The 16,455-nt window shown below is 43.1% G+C and overlaps 1 protein-coding gene across 1 annotated transcript in view; it reads left to right on the top strand.

Moving 5' to 3' along the window:
- hop (tyrosine-protein kinase hopscotch) overlaps positions 1–16,455 on the top strand; it is a 243,615-nt gene that overhangs the window by 127,860 nt on the left and 99,300 nt on the right. Inside the window, exons 16-18 of the mRNA XM_068353566.1 lie at positions 2,997–3,166; positions 5,502–5,623; positions 5,974–6,106. Of these exons, the coding sequence (XP_068209667.1) occupies positions 2,997–3,166; positions 5,502–5,623; positions 5,974–6,106 (425 nt within the window). The remainder of the gene's footprint in view (positions 1–2,996; positions 3,167–5,501; positions 5,624–5,973; positions 6,107–16,455) is intronic.

The following is a 16,455-nucleotide window of genomic DNA, read 5'->3' as shown; positions in this document are numbered from 1 at the left end:
TCGGCTACGCCCCAAAATTGGGGGAAGTGCCTTGGTATATGTATGTATAGAGTGTATACTGAATAGGAAAAAAAGTGTAAATGCAATCTGTCCTTATACACCTGACAACACTGAGATTACCAAACAATTCTTTGCTCAAGGGGTTTACTACGGCACTGTTATTGTTCTGTGCCTACTTTCCTCTTAGTCAGGGTAGAAGAGAGACTTCTCGGAAAAGGCCACTCCAAAATCAAACCATTGTTCTCTGGTCTTTGGTTGTGTCATGTTGTTCTATCTTATTTCTCTTCCCCCCCTTTTTTTATATTTCTATAATTTATATGTGAAGGATCTAATTTAATGTTGTTACTGTTCCTGAAATATTTTATTTCTATTGTTTATTCTTTTCTTGTAATTCATTCATTTTCCTTGTTCCCTTTCCTCATTGGGCTATTTTTTCATGTTGGAGCCCTTTGGCTTGTGACATCTTGCTTTTTCAACTAGGGCTATAGCCTAGCTTATTGTAAAAATTATAATAATAATAATAATAATAATAATAATAATAATAATAATAATAATAATACTGTAATAATAATAATAATAATAATAATAATAATAATAATAATAAGAATAATGGTAATAATAATAATAATTATAATAATAATATCTTTGTTTTGTTCTCCCTTATTTTGAGAAGAATTTTCAGCATGCACTGTTACAGTGTTATGTAAGAGGTCTTTTTCCATCTGACAATATCAGCTTGGGTGGCATATATTTAGGAAAGTACTCTGTAGATATCAGCTTGGGTGGCATATTTTTAGGAAAGTACTCTGTAGAAGATAGCTGTTAACTTCTTGGCTTCCCTTCTCTGTCCACCTCTTTGAAGATAGGAAGCTCAAGTCATCAACCATTTTGAATTATAAGTATGCATTGACAAAACCACTCAAACAGGCCTTCTGTGGAGATTTCAACTTGGACATACTCAATCTTTTGATTAACAATTACGCCCCTCCACTGACTCCCTCTTGCTATCTCTTGATTTTGACTCTGGCCTCCTATTTTTTTTTGTTAATAAAGGAAAACTCTTCAGTGGTGAGATCCTTTACATATCATAGATTTTGGATAGCACCTCTGCCCTGTGTCTACCCTGTAATTGTAGCTGCAGAGATCCACATCTTCAGTAGGAAGTTTATTTTAAAATCCTCAGACCGTCGTGTCCCTTTCTACAGGAACTATCCATATTCTAGTAACTTCCCTCTTCAAAAAATAAAAGCTAATCCGCCTTCCATCTCTAAAGGTCACTATATGAGAAAAATTCCTTTCTCATTGGCATTTTTTGCTAATATGCAATTCTAAGACATTGAGAGCTTTTTGGCTAAAGACATAGGGTGTTTATAAGACACTTCCTAAAACGAATCTAAGTGATATAGCATGGGTGCATGGTATGTTCGTAGCATCTGTTGAAGGAAACTGAGTTAAAGAGGGGACCTTTCATCCGGGTCCCTCATCAAAAACCCTATTATTACAATCTAGCTCCATGAATCGGCTGTTGTGAGACTTCTGACTTGTTAGTTTTTCTTCTCAATCAAGTATGCATGAAGTGGTTATTTGCTTGGTTGTAGATGATTGTTCTTTATGATGCACAAATCTACTTTAGAACTATACCTTGGAGACCAACCTCTACATTAATAATATGTCCCCATTGAGACATACGAATCTTACTCCGAATATGGAAGATGTCGGCTTGGCACAAACAAAGTATCCAGGTAGTATTATTTCCAGGGTCATTATTGGTTCTGTGTTGTGTCATCTGTTGTCTGTGACAGTTCAATAGAGCCTGAATCTGTTGGTCTTCCTTATACACACCAGGCCTATGCTTTGCACGTTGATACGCGAGCCCTGGATTAGGGAAGACAATATTTCTTTGGTATTTTTGTCTTATTGAATTCCTTGTTTTAGGAAAATCTTTGGAGACCACACAGCACCTTTCAAAATACTGTATAAGATTTTTCTTCATCAAAACCCAATTTTTATCAGTTCAATATACTGTACATTTTTTTTTTTTTACTTTGTCAAAATCTCTTCATTCAATACTAATAGCAATATATACGTAAATATCCTTATCACATGGAATGAGTTTAAAATATACTTTATTAGGTCTCTTTATGAGAAAGATGTTTTTTAGATTTAATCTAACGATTTCACCATCTGCATCAGACAAGAAGAAATCAGAACGACTAAGTTAATAGGTGTCAAATTATTAAATTTAACAATAGTTTTTTTTTTTTTATATTAAACTGGAAATTTTATTTTTTTAGTGTAATTATGATATTCAATGGTGCAAATGTTCTTGAGCCAGTAATGGCTAACAATATAATTTGGACGTCCAAGGATAATTTTTCAGTTTTCCCGGTTACAAAGGTCAGTTTATTGAAATTAATTAAAATAGCCTTACATTTAGACAATAATAATGATCAAACTGTGTACCGGTAAATTTACAAAATTATAATTTCTCCGAAACTGAATAGTGAAATACTAGGATGGCCAGTTTTCCAGACTTCAAGAGTACAAGATGTATTTTCATCAGGAGTAATATTATAAATTTCTCAACATATATCAGGTGTGACATGTTCAGTTCAATATAAAAGTATCATGAGGAATGCAGAAAGCTTTGCTCATGTGCTCATCCCATTAAGTAGGGTTGTAAGATAAAATTGGGAGCATTTGGATAAGTTTAATCAAGCTGAAAATTTTCTCCACGTTAAAATCTTAAAGTGCAGAGACAAAATCATCTTTAAATTATAAACTATGAATGGTAATGGTGAATTTCATTATAAGAGGAAATAAAGGGAACATCATTGTGCCCTTTTTTCACAGACTTTGGTAATGGTGAATTTCATTATAAGAGGAAATAAAGGGAACATCATTGTGCCCTTTTTTCACAGACCTTAGTAGGAAAGACTGACTTTTCACGTGGTGTAAACATTTTATTGGATTTTAATCATTTTATTTTATTCCAGTATTCAATTCAAGAAAGAACCATGCGTATCAAACTATATATCCTGCCAACTCATCTAATGAAGAAACAGAATTTCCAAATAGGCATTTAGATGAGGAATCAGTAGATTATAATGCCAGTATAACAACTCAGCTCACAACGTTAACTCAGTCAGATGGATCTGTTTCCACGGTAAGTTAGTCTGTTACTTATTAATTTCAAGCTTCAGGACTAATTGGACAACCAAATCTTTAATGATAAAAATAAAAGTTCGGGTAGGTGTGAACCTATTAACTCCAAATTGACAGTATTACAGTTTAAAAAAAAATAATGTTGCAGAATTGATTATTTGAATTTAAACTAAAATTCTCAAAAAAAATACAAGAATCCAAACGGCTTCATTTTTCTCTTATTTTTGACAGTTGGACTGCATTGCAATTCAGATTTATACATTTCAGTTTTGTTTGATGACATTATTTTATTGATTTGCTGTCTGACCATTGTTCTATGTTAGCAATATCTTCCTTGATGTTTGTTTCATTTTGATGAATCTTACTTGTAGGTCACATTGCTTATATCTATGAAGTGCAAACTTTTTATATTCAACAAGATGAAATATATACCTTCTGGGGTCACCATCTTCAAACCACAAACCCATGGAATATGCACCTTGATAGGTACCACCCCTGTTAATCCACCTCCTACCCCTCATTCTCACAATATTTTTTTTTTTTTTTTTTGAAATTATTCGCAGGATAATTATGAAATAAAGAATTTATTTGTAAACTACATCACATAAGCAGCTGATAATATCTATGTGTTTAACTAAAGCCCGACCTCTTAAACTCTCATTCCTTGTTGGTCAGATACGGTTACCCAGTTAACAAACAAATAACATGTAATTGAAAGCAAATTAAAAACCATGAATAAAAGATTTAACGTGATTACCAGATCTCTATTGTTAGGAACTACCATAAACAAATCGTTGAAATAGGCATAGAAACTCTTATGCTGCATTGAAACCATATTTACTGTAGAAATATGTCTAGCATAGAAAATACTTCAGTGCAGGCATGGCAGAAATTCTGAAAAATTAATGATTTCTATAACAGACCTCCAAAACATGTATAATTCAATATGGCTCTCTAGTTCACAATACACAAAATTTCTAGTATTATTTTGCACATTTTGTAGGATGATAAATAATGCATCCATGTAACTCCTCTTTGGGTAAACAATGTTAATTTGTCATGAATAATATACAAAAAATATTTCAATGAATAATTCCTTATAAGATAGTAAATCATGATGCATGATAATGTTTTTTAGTTATCATGCATATGTTTGATTGTGTTTTTTACAATATTATCAATTGATTAACTAAACAGGAAATTTTTCAACTGCTCACGAACAGAATAATCCAAGGTTGCAACCATTGAACTTTTATTTAATTCAGTGATGTATTGTGTAGTTTAAATATATTAAAACAATATTAGAGGACATTTTAATTTCAGCTAATGTAATTAAACATTAACTATATGAAAGGAAATTGCAACAATTTAACAATCAGTGAAGGACCATTTCTATATATATTTTTCTATGTTTGATTCATATAAAATGAGTTGTACAAAATACTTCACAATACCATTAAAAATATATCTCAAAGAGGTTTTCAGTTTCTGTTACAAATGGCTCAAGGTCAGCAAAAATGTTTATCAGGAATCACAGTTGAAATTTTATTACATATAATTCAAATAAAATTTCAGATTGAATTTTCTAGAGTGCTTTTTTCATCTCATGATGCAAAAAGAAACAGTTACAGTATATTTTATTCCTTCCCACTGGATAATAGAGATTACTATGTTATTTAATGAAGCCTTAATTGTGATGTAGTATTTCATGTATTTTCTTTAAACAAGTTTATGAATTGTAACTGTACATTATCTAACAATAATTACTAGTTCACTGTCCTATTCCTCATTTTTTAGCTTTGGAAAACTTCCAGTAACATTTTCTTTTTTACTTAACCAAGATATTTGGGCTTCGCTCTTTGTTCCCCCTTCAAACTTGTGTGACTGAAAATTCATTGGCATTTATACATTTTTTATAATAGTAGATTCATTTTTACTAATCGTCCTCATGTTATGAGCAGAGCAAAAATATAAGGCCCTGCTAGATTGCAAGGGTTTCTGGTAGGGAATTACAGTACCACTCTTATTCGTGACTGCTATGAGATACTAATTGTTCCTATAGATTGGAAGCTATTATCATTGGGGATAATATTTCTAAAATTTGCCATTGACTATAATGAAAGCATTATCCTTCAAACTTTAGTTCAGAACATGTTTTGCCCTTAAACTGCCTTGCTTTAAAACGCTGATAACTTTTATGAGAGTTACTGCAAGTGCATATATGGCATTTTGAATAAAAAAAAATAATAAAAGTTCCCTTCACACTATTGTTTATATAATAAAGCTATGCGTTTATAACCACTTAATACTAAATGTTTTGTCATTGAATTTTACAGGTAACAGTCAGTCAGTTATCATCTGTGGATGACCTTATATCACTGGATTTTCCAATGTGTAATGTTGATTCTTATGGCATATACAATGAGGAGGTGTTGCCATCAGAAGAAATCACACCAACGTAATTATTACTACTGTGTTATTTGCTTTTTACATCCGTAGTATTCACTTTTTTATAGCTTCACAATTGTCATACATATTTTAGTAGAATTTTCTAGTTTTTGGATACACACTAGTTTTATTTTATAATTTACATTTTTGTATTCTCTCTTTCTATTTGATGACTTATATTTGTTTTGGCTCTTTATTTGAATGGACTACAAATCTGAGGTAAAATTGTTGTTGGTTTTATTTGAATGCAACACAAAACTGAGGTAAAATTGTTTTTAGCTTCATATGGTTATCTCACGATTAATTTTCCATTGAAACATTCCATAATTTTTTCTAAGAAATACAAATTTTCTGTTTTAGTACTGTAAAGAAGTTAAGCGAGATGCTGCTGATGCCAAAAGAAGCAATGCGTGCACCAGAAAATTTTGCGATGCCTCCTCGTCCAGTGATGACTGGGAAGGCGGAACTTGAACTGGGAATGCCTATTGGTCAGGTATGAATAATAACTACACTGCTAATAATGAAATCTATATTCATTTTGTAAGTTTTCATAATATTTAAACCACAAAAAATATTTTTAAGGATATTCAAAGAACTCCCTGGTTTGTTTGTAAGTGGGTGTAAATATAATGTTTTTCAATATTAATCTTACCCGATGATCATGTAGCTGTCAACTCCGTTGCCCGACAGAAATCTACGGTCGGGATACGCCAGCGATCGCTATACAGGTGGGGGTGTACTCACCAGCGCCATCTGTGGTCAGGTACTCAAGTACTTCTTGTCAACAAGACCTCAATTTTTCCTCTGTCGTGCCACCGGCAAGACCTACATGGATACGCTGTTGATTTTGGAGTCTTTTGTTCACGATTTGGTGAAGTATTTGCTCTGAAATTTAGCCTTCGCTGTACAGGAAGCTTTAGCCTTAGCTTAGCAAGCTTTTGGTATTAATTTGATTCATTGGTTAACGATCTTTGCTTTACTTTGGAATTCCCCCTTGACTACTTCTAAAATTCAAGATGTCTGACCATTCCCAAGTTCCTAAATACAGGCGATGTAGTGTTAGGACTTGTAATAGGCGTCTTCCGAAGGCCTCTGTTGATCCTCACACCGTATGTTCCAATTGTAGGGGAAAATCCTGTCAATTGGAAGATCGATGTGGGGAATGTGCTGGGCTTTCGGAATTCGATTTTAATGAATTCCTCAGATATACTCGTAGGTTAGAGAAGGAGAGAGATAGGAGAAGTTCTTCTCGCTCTGTGGATTTTTCCTCTCCCCATGCCCCTCAACCTTTTCCTTCCCCTGTGGTGGTGACTCCCGAACCTGCTACGAGTGCTCAGCCTGCAATGGCTGATATGTTGCGTGCCATTCAGGCTCTCGGTGATAAAGTGGAGTCGTTGGTTAGTGACCGCAATCAGCTCTTGGCAGATGTCAAGGAGCTGAAAGCGAAGAGTGCAGTGGGAAGTGTTAGTGCTAGTGCTGTGCATAGTGTCAGTGTCAGTGTTGCGCATGAGGATGCATCTGTGCGTGCCAGTCGTCCTCCCAGTCCGGGACCTCTTGCAAGCTCCCAAGCCCAGGGGAGAAGCAATGTCGAAGGACCAAAGGGTTCGGCAGGCCTTGATCGGCGCACGGATGTATCCTCAGTGGTTGCGGACGCATCTGCTAAGGATCGTCCCTTCCACTCCCAGACGAATGAGCCCTTACATTCCTCGTCTGTGGAAGAGGTTTCCAGGAGGAAACGGTGGACCAGGGTCTCACGACCGCTCAAACGTAAGGTCCCTTCCGAGCTAGTCCAACGGCCCAGGTGTAGCCACTGGGTCAGTTCGGACTCGCCACAGTCATCTGATGACTGCACACCTCCCAAGAGAGGTAGAGTGGTCCCTCAACAGGCCTCTGCTCCGTCTGTTGTTGCTCCAACCACAGTAGACCCTAAGTAGTCCATGCTGCAGACTATGCAGTCTCAGCTTGCGGCTTTTATGCAGGAGTATCATGCAGAGAAGGTTAACACCCCTCCTCCTGTGAGAGCTCCTCCACCGTTGCGCAGTCCTCACTGCCAGACGCATGTTCTTGCTGGACCTTCTGCTTACATGCGTGAGCATACCATGCAGCATGAGCCTCATACCATGCAGCATGAGCCTCATCCCATGCAGCATGAGCCGCTTACCATGCAGCATGAGCCGCATACCATGCAGCATGAGCCGCATCCCATGCAGCATGAGCCGCATGCCATGCAGCATGAGCCGCATGCCTTACAGCATGCTCTGCATACCACACCGCATGCTCCTCAGCCCACCGCAGACCCTCCCACACACCGGCCCTCTGCTTTTGTTGTTGCCAGCTCACAGTCTGTCCAGCAGAGGCATGATGATGGATCCGCAGGTACGCATGCACCCGTTCTGCAGGATTCAGCCGTTCAGCTTGCTGCTCTGCCTTTGCCACTTACAACTCAACTGTCGGGTGAGGAGGTTTCGGAGGATGAAGCTGCTCATCTGGATGATCCTCACTCCGATGTTGAAGGACGCAAGTCTTCACCACCCTCCTTAGACTTCCGCAAAGTCCTTGCTTTGTTCAGAGAATTGTACCCTGAACACTTTGTACTGTATCTGCAACCCCTCGTTCTCCTCCCTCCGAGTTTGCTCTGGGCATGCAGTCTACTGCTCCTGCCTTCACTAAGCTTGTTCTCGCCAGATCATCAAGGAGAGCTTTGAGGGTTATGGGGGATTGGTTGCTTTCCAAGAAGCAACTGGGAAGGACCTCTTTTGTGTTTCCTCCTCCCAAGCTGGCTTCTAAGTCGAGCGTCTGGTATGCCACGGGAGAGGAACCTGGCTTGGGGGTTCCTGCCTCTGCCCAGGCCGACTTCTCAAGTCTGGTTGACTCTCCCCGCAGGTTGGCTATGAGACGTTCGAAGATCTGCTGGTCCTTTTCAGATCTTGATCATATGATGAAGGGAGTCTTTCGTGCCTTCGAGATATTCAACTTCCTCGATTGGTGTTTGGGAGCCTTAAGCAGGAAGACTTCCCCTTCTGACAAGGACTCGGCCATGCTGATCATGTCCAGCATGGACAAGGCAATACGGGATGGGTCTGGCGAGCTTGCGGCTTCTTATGTATCAGGGGTCCTCAAGAAGAGAGAACATCTGTGCTCCTTCTTATCTGCTGGTATCACCCCTTGCCAGAAGTCAGAGTTGCTGTTTGCTCCTCTCTCCAAGTGTCTGTTTCCGGAGGAGTTAATTAAGGGGATGGCTGCCTCTCTTATCCAGAAGGATACGCATGACCTCATGGCTTCTTCTGCACGTAAGGCTAAAACCTTACCTTCCGTGCCTAGACCCGTCCGCCCCTTAGCAGTTGATACACCTGCTTCTAGGTTCATCCCGCCCTTTCGTGGCAGAACCTCCAGCAGAGGAGGTACCCGTGCAGACAGTCACCGTGGCAAGTCCAAGAAGGGTTCCAAGTCCGCAAGAGGCAAGTTTTGACTTCCTTCCTCTCCAGACAGCTGTAGGAGCCAGACTCAAGACCTTCTGGCAAGCTTGGGAGAGCAGAGGTGCAGACGCTCAGTCTGTGAAGTGGCTGAAGGAGGGATACAGAATTCCGTTCTGCCTCAATCCCCCTCTAACTACATCTCCCATCAACCTCTCTCCCAACTACAAGGAGAAGGACAAGAGGCTAGCGTTGCAACAAGAGGTGTCGCTCTTGCTACAGAAGGAGGCAGTGGTCATAGTCCGGGACCATCAATCCTCGGGCTTTTACAACCGTCTCTTCCTGGTAGCCAAGAAGACAGGAGGTTGGAGACCGGTGCTGGACGTCAGTGCGCTCAATGCTTATGTCACCAAGCAGACGTTCACGATGGAGACGACGAAATCGGTCCTAGCAGCGGTCAGGCAGGAGGACTGGATGGTCTCGTTAGACCTGAAAGACGCATACTTTCACGTCCCCATCCATCCAGACTCCCAACCTTTCCTGAGATTCGTCTTTGGAAAGGTTGTGTACCAGTTCCAAGCCCTGTGCTTTGGCCTAAGCACGGCACCTCTTGTGTTTACGCGACTGATGAGGAATATTGCGAAATTCCTTCACTTGGCAGACATCAGAGCCTCCCTCTATTTAGACGACTGGCTTTTAAGAGCTCCCACAAGTCGTCGCTGTGTGGAGAATCTCAGATGGACTATGGATCTGACCAAGGAACTGGGCCTCCTGGTCAATTTAGAGAAGTCCCAGCTCGTCCCATCCCAGACCATTGTTTACCTGGGTATGGAGATTCAGAGTCGAGCTTTTCGGGCTTTTCCGTCGGCCCCAAGGATCAACCAAGCCCTAGAGTGCATCCTGAGCATGCTAAGAAGGAACCGATGCTCAGTAAGGCAGTGGATGAGTCTAACAGGGACACTTTCATCGCTGGCCCTGTTCATCGAGTTAGGGAGACTCCACCTCCGCCCCCTTCAGTATCATCTGGCTGCTCACTGGATCAAGGACATGACGCTAGAGACGGTCTCAATTCCTGTTTCCAAAGAGATGAGGTCTACTCTAACGTGGTGGAAGAACAGCATTCTTCTCAAGGAAGGTCTTTCGTTGGCTGTTCAGACCCCCGACCACCGTCTCTTCTCGGACGCATCAGACTCGGGCTGGGGTGCGACATTGGACGGACAGGAATGCTCGGGAACATGGAATCAGGAGCAAAGGACACTTCACATCAATTGCAAGGAGTTGTTGGCGGTTCATCTGGCCTTAATGAACTTCAAGTCCCTCCAGCTAAACAAGGTGGTGGAGGTGAACTCCGACAACACCACAGCCTTGGCTTACATCTCCAAGCAGGGGGGGACTCATTCGAGGAAGTTGTTCGAGATCGCAAGGGACCTCCTCATTTGGTCAAAAGATCGAAGGCTCACGCTGGTAACGAGGTTCATTCAGGGCGATATGAATGTCATGGCAGATCGCCTCAGCCGGAAGGGTCAGGTCATCCCCACAGAGTGGACCCTTCACAAGAATGTTTGCAGCAGACTTTGGTCCCTGTGGGGTCAGCCAACCATAGATCTGTTCGCTACCTCGATGACCAAGAGGCTCCCATTGTATTGTTCTCCGATTCCAGACCCGGCAGCAGTTCACGTGGACGCCTTTCTGCTGGATTGGTCCCATCTCGACCTGTATGCATTCCCGCCGTTCAAGATTGTCAACAGAGTACTTCAGAAATTCGCCTCTCACAAAGGGACACGGCTGACGTTGGTTGCTCCCCTCTGGCCCGCGAGAGAATGGTTCACAGAGGTACTGCAATGGCTGGTCGACGTTCCCAGGACTCTCCCTCTAAGAGTGGACCTTCTGCGTCAACCTCACGTAAAGAAGGTACACCCAAGCCTCCACGCTCTTCGTCTGACTGCCTTCAGACTATCGAAAGACTCTCAAGAGCTAGAGGCTTTTCGAAGGAGGCAGCCAGAGCGATATCCAGAGCAAGGAGGACATCCACTCTCAGAGTCTATCAAGCTAAATGGGAAGTCTTCCGAAGCTGGTGCAAGGCCAATGCAGTTTCCTCAACCAGTACCACTGTAACCCAGATTGCTGACTTCCTGTTACATCTAAGGAACGTTAGATCCCTATCAGCTCCTACGATCAAGGGTTACAGAAGTATGTTGGCAGCGGTTTTCCGCCACAGAGGCTTGGATCTTTCCTCCAACAAAGATCTACAGGACATCCTTAGGTCTTTTGAGACCTCTAAGGAACGTCGGTTGTCCACTCCAGGCTGGAATCTAGACGTGGTCCTAAGGTTCCTGATGTCATCTAGATTTGAACCGCTCCAATCAGCCTCTTTCAAGGACCTCACATTAAAAACTCTTTTCCTCGTATGCCTAGCAACAGCTAAAAGAGTAAGTGAGATCCACGCCTTCAGCAGGAACATAGGTTTCACATCGGAAACGGCTACATGTTCCTTGCAGCTCGGTTTTTTGGCTAAAAACGAGCTTCCTTCACGTCCTTGGCCTAAATCGTTCGAGATCCCTAGCCTATCCAACTTGGTGGGTAACGAGCTGGAGAGAGTACTTTGCCCAGTCAGAGCTCTTAGGTACTATCTGAAAAGGTCAAAACCCTTACGAGGACAATCAGAAGCCTTATGGTGTGCTGTTAAGAAGCCTTCGCTACCAATGTCTAAGAACGCAGTTTCTTACTACATCAGGCTTCTGATTAGAGAAGCTCATTCTCATATGAAGGAAGAAGACCTTGCTTTGCTGAAGGTAAGGACACATGAAGTGAGAGCTGTGGCTACTTCAGTGGCCTTCAAACAGAACCGTTCTCTGCAGAGTGTTATGGATGCAACCTATTGGAGAAGCAAGTCAGTGTTCGCATCATTCTATCTCAAAGATGTCCAGTCTCTTTACGAGAACTGCTACACCCTGGGACCATTCGTAGCAGCGAGTGCAGTAGTAGGTGAGGGCTCAGCCACTACATTCCCATAATCCCATAACCTTTTTAACCTTTCTCTTGATTACTTTTATTGTTGTTTTTGGGTTGTACGGTCGGCTAAGAAGCCTTCCGCATCCTGGTTGATTTGGCGGGTGGTCAATTCTTTCTTGAGAAGCGCCTAGGTTAGAGGTTGTGATGAGGTCCTTTAGTATGGGTTGCAGCCCTTTATACTTCAGCACCTAAGAGTCGTTCAGCATCCTAAGAGGACCGCTACGCTCAGTAAGGAAGACGTACTTATTAAAGGCAGAGTAATGGTTCAAGTCGACTTCCTTACCAGGTACTTATTTATTTTATATTGTTATTTTGAATAACTAATAAAAATGAAATACGGGATACTTAGCTTCTTTGTTAACATGTATACTGGTCTCCACCCACCACCCTGGGTGTGAATCAGCTACATGATCATCGGGTAAGATTAATATTGAAAAATGTTATTTTCATTAGTAAAATAAATTTTTGAATATACTTACCCGATGATCATGATTTAAAGGACCCGCCCTTCCTCCCCATAGAGAACCAGTGGACCGAGGAGAAAATTGAGGTCTTGTTGACAAGAAGTACTTGAGTACCTGACCACAGATGGCGCTGGTGAGTACACCCCCACCTGTATAGCGATCGCTGGCGTATCCCGACCGTAGATTTCTGTCGGGCAACGGAGTTGACAGCTACATGATCATCGGGTAAGTATATTCAAAAATTTATTTTACTAATGAAAATAACATTTTATAAAAAAAATTATTCCATGCAAAACCATCAATCATTTATAGGTCTAGTTTTAAATATTTAACTTAGCCGGTGAATATATAATAGCTGCAACTCTGTTGCTCGACAGACACATACATAAAAAAACTCGCGAGCGATCGCTATGCAGGTTGCGGGTGTGCCCACCAGCGCCAACTGTCGGCCAGATACCACTCTCGGATGTAAACAAAACCTTCAATTTCTTCTCTGTCGACGTGTCGACAAGACGTACTTTTACTCGCTGTAGAACCTGGAGTTTTTCCCATCATATTTGGTGAAGTACTTTAATTTGGTTTGAGCTTTCGCAGTACAGTACAGGTGTTTTTTCTTCAAATAAATCCTTGAACTCTTTTTTGAATCGGATTAATTGTTGATGACTTAGATCGTTTTTTGGAATCCCTTGACTAATTCAAAATGGCTGACCCTTCTCAAGTTCCCAAGTTTCGAAAGTGTAATGCTAGGGACTGTAAGAGGCGTCTTCCAAAGGCTTCTCTCGACCCTCACACTGTTTGTTCCAATTGTCGGGGTAAAACCTGTCAATTGGGAGATCGGTGTGAGGAATGCGTGGGCCTTTCGGAATTCGATTGGATCGAATTTGATAAATAAACACGCAGACTAGAGAGAGATAGGGTAAGGAGAAGTTCTTCTAGGTCTGTAGATTTTTCCTCTCCACATGCCCCTGAACCTAATCCTTCCCCTGTAGTGGTTGTTCCTAACCCCCCTCCTAGCACTCAGGAACCGTCTATGCAAGACATGATGCGTGCTATTCATGCCTTGGGGGAGAGAGTTGAGGCTTTAGCAAGTGACCGGAATCAACTCATGGCGGACGTGAAGGAACTCAAGTGCCAAAGTGCCACGGCGGAAAGTGTCAAAGTGCCTAGTGTTACGCAAAGTGTTGTGAACAGTGTTGCGACCGAGGGTTCGTCTGTTCGTGCCTGTCGTCCACCTAGTCCGGGACCTCTTGCAAGCTCCCAAGCCCAGGGGAGAAGCAATGTCGTACGACTTATGGGTTCGAGAGGCCTTGATCAGCGAACAAACGTTCCCTCTTTGGTATCAGGCGTATCTCGTCAAGATCGCCCCTACCATAAGACGAGAGAGCCCATTTTTACCTCGTCGTCCGAAGGTGTTTCACGTAAGAAACCTTGGACCAAGGTCTCTAGACCTTTAAAACGTAAGTCGGTCCCTTCAGGACAAGTCCAACGTCCCGGATGTAGCCACTGGGACAGTTCGGACCCGTTGCCGTCATCTGATGACTGCTCGCCGCCTAAGAGAGGCAAAGTTGTGCCGTCTCATTTGCTAACCCCGTCTGTTACCGCACCTGCTTCCGTAGACCCTAAATGAGTGTTACTGCAAGACATGCAGTCTAAGCTTGCATCCTTGATGGAGGACTACAACGCTGAGAAGGTTTCCGTTGAACCTACTGGCCATCAGCCATCCAAGCGTTCTGTTGTGCGTCCTGTTGACGTGGATGTAGCTTTCTCGCGTCAACCAGTTGGGGTGGTACCTCCACCGATGCGACCCAGTGTGGATTTCCAGCCGCACGTTGATGTTAGGCAACGCACTGATGCGATTGGTGACGTTCAGGACGTTCATCAACCATCAGAGTTGACTTGTTTTGACGCGGTGCGTCAACCTCCGCAACCCGGTATGGTGTTGACTGCACAACCCAGACGGTCTAAACAGTCTCGGGTGGACGCTGTGCGTCCTCGCGCACCTGTTGTTGTTGACAGTTCCCAGACTGTTCAGCAGTTCCAGGACGCTGCGTCCGGCTCCGTCACGTATGCACCAGTGCGACCGGACTCTGCGAGTCAAACATTGCCTACACCTTTGCCGTTTTCTCATCAGTTATCGGATGAGGAACTGTCAGATGAGGATGTTGCTGAACCACAGCCTGAGGATCAGCCTTCAGAATTAGATGAGCCTAAAGCAGTTCAACCATCCTTGGACTTTAGAAAAGTCATGGTTGTTTTTAAAGAGTTGTTCCCTGATCACTTTATTTCTGTGGCTCCTCGTTCGCCGCCGTCCGAGTTTGTCTTAGGCGTTCCTGCTACCATGCCTGCCTTTACGAAACTCGTTCTCTCTCGCTCATCCAAGAGAGCTTTACGGCTGTTAGGCGATTGGTTAGAGACCAAGAGGAGTTTAGGGAAGACGGCATTTGCCTTCCCCCCATCTAAACTCTCGTCTAGATCGAGCGTCTTGTATGCCACGGGAGAAGTTCTCGGCTTGGGAGTTCCTGCCTCTGCCCAGGGCGACTTCTCAAGTCTTGTAGACTCTCCCCGCCGCCTTGCCATGAGACGCTCGAAGATTTGTTGGTCACCCTCGGACCTGGACCACCTTCTTAAAGGCATATTTAGGGCGTTTGAAGTCTTTAACTTCCTGGACTGGTGTTTGGGAGCCCTGAGTAGGAAAATCTCATCTGCCGATAGGGATGTTTCCTTACTCATTATGTCCTGCATGGACAAGGCCGTCCGCGATGGGTCCAACGAGCTTGCCGCTTCATTCACGTCCGGAGTTCTTAAGAAACGAGAGTCTCTGTGCTCTTTTCTGTCAGCAGGAGTGACGCCATGCCAAAGATCTGAGCTACTCTTTGCGCCCTTGTCTAAGTGTTTGTTTCCTGAAGTCTTGGTTAAGGAAATTGCCTTGTCTTTAGTGCAGAAGGACACCCACGATTTAGTTGCGTCCTCGGCTCGCAAAGCTCCCCCTTTGCCTGCCTTGTCTGCTAGACCTAGGATAGACACTCCAGCGTCCAGGTTTATCCCGCCCTTTCGTGGCAGAGCCTCCAGCAGGGGAGGTGCTCGTGCCGAAGGGAAGAGAGGAAAGAGGAAAGGATCCAAGTCCTCTAAGGGCAGAGTCTGACTGCCCGCAACTTCAGACAGCAGTAGGTGCCAGACTCAAGAACTTCTGGCAAGCCTGGGAGAAGAGAGGTGCAGATCAACAATCTGTGAGGTTGCTCAGAGAGGGGTACAAAATCCCTTTTGTACGCAGACCTCCTCTAGCGACGTCCCCCATCGATCTCTCTCCCAGGTACCGAGAGGAAGAAAAGAGACAAGCCCTGAAACTGGAAGTGTGTCTTTTGCTAGAGAAGGGAGCGGTGGTCAAAGTCTCGGACCTTCAATCACCGGGGTTTTACAACCGTCTCTTCCTAGTATCAAAGAAGACAGGAGGTTGGAGACCGGTGCTAGACGTCAGTGCTCTGAATGTCTTTGTCACAAAGACGAAGTTTACCATGGAGACCACAAAGTCAGTCCTAGCAGCGGTCAGAAAGGGAGACTGGATGGTCTCTCTAGACCTAAGGGACGCTTACTTCCACATCCCCATTCACTCAGACTCCCAACCTTTTCTGAGATTCGTCTTCGACGATGTGGTGTACCAGTTTCGGGCCCTGTGCTTTGGCCTAAGCACAGCTCCTCTCGTGTTTACGAGGCTTATGAGGAATGTGGCAAAATTCCTCCATTTATCGGACATCCGAGCCTCCCTTTATTTGGACGACTGGCTTCTCAGAGCCTCTTCCAGTCATCGCTGTCTGAAGGATCTCAATTGGACTCTAGATCTGACCAAGGAATTGGGACTCCTAGTCAACTTGGAAAAGTCACAGCTGGTCCCATCCCAAACTATTCTGTATTTAGGGATGGAGATTCACAGTCAAGTTTTTCGGGCTTTTCCGTCG

Source organism: Palaemon carinicauda, chromosome 30 (genome assembly GCF_036898095.1).
Source record: "Palaemon carinicauda isolate YSFRI2023 chromosome 30, ASM3689809v2, whole genome shotgun sequence".
Classification (NCBI taxonomy): domain Eukaryota; kingdom Metazoa; phylum Arthropoda; class Malacostraca; order Decapoda; family Palaemonidae; genus Palaemon; species Palaemon carinicauda.
This window is presented reverse-complemented; position numbering and strand designations above follow the sequence as displayed.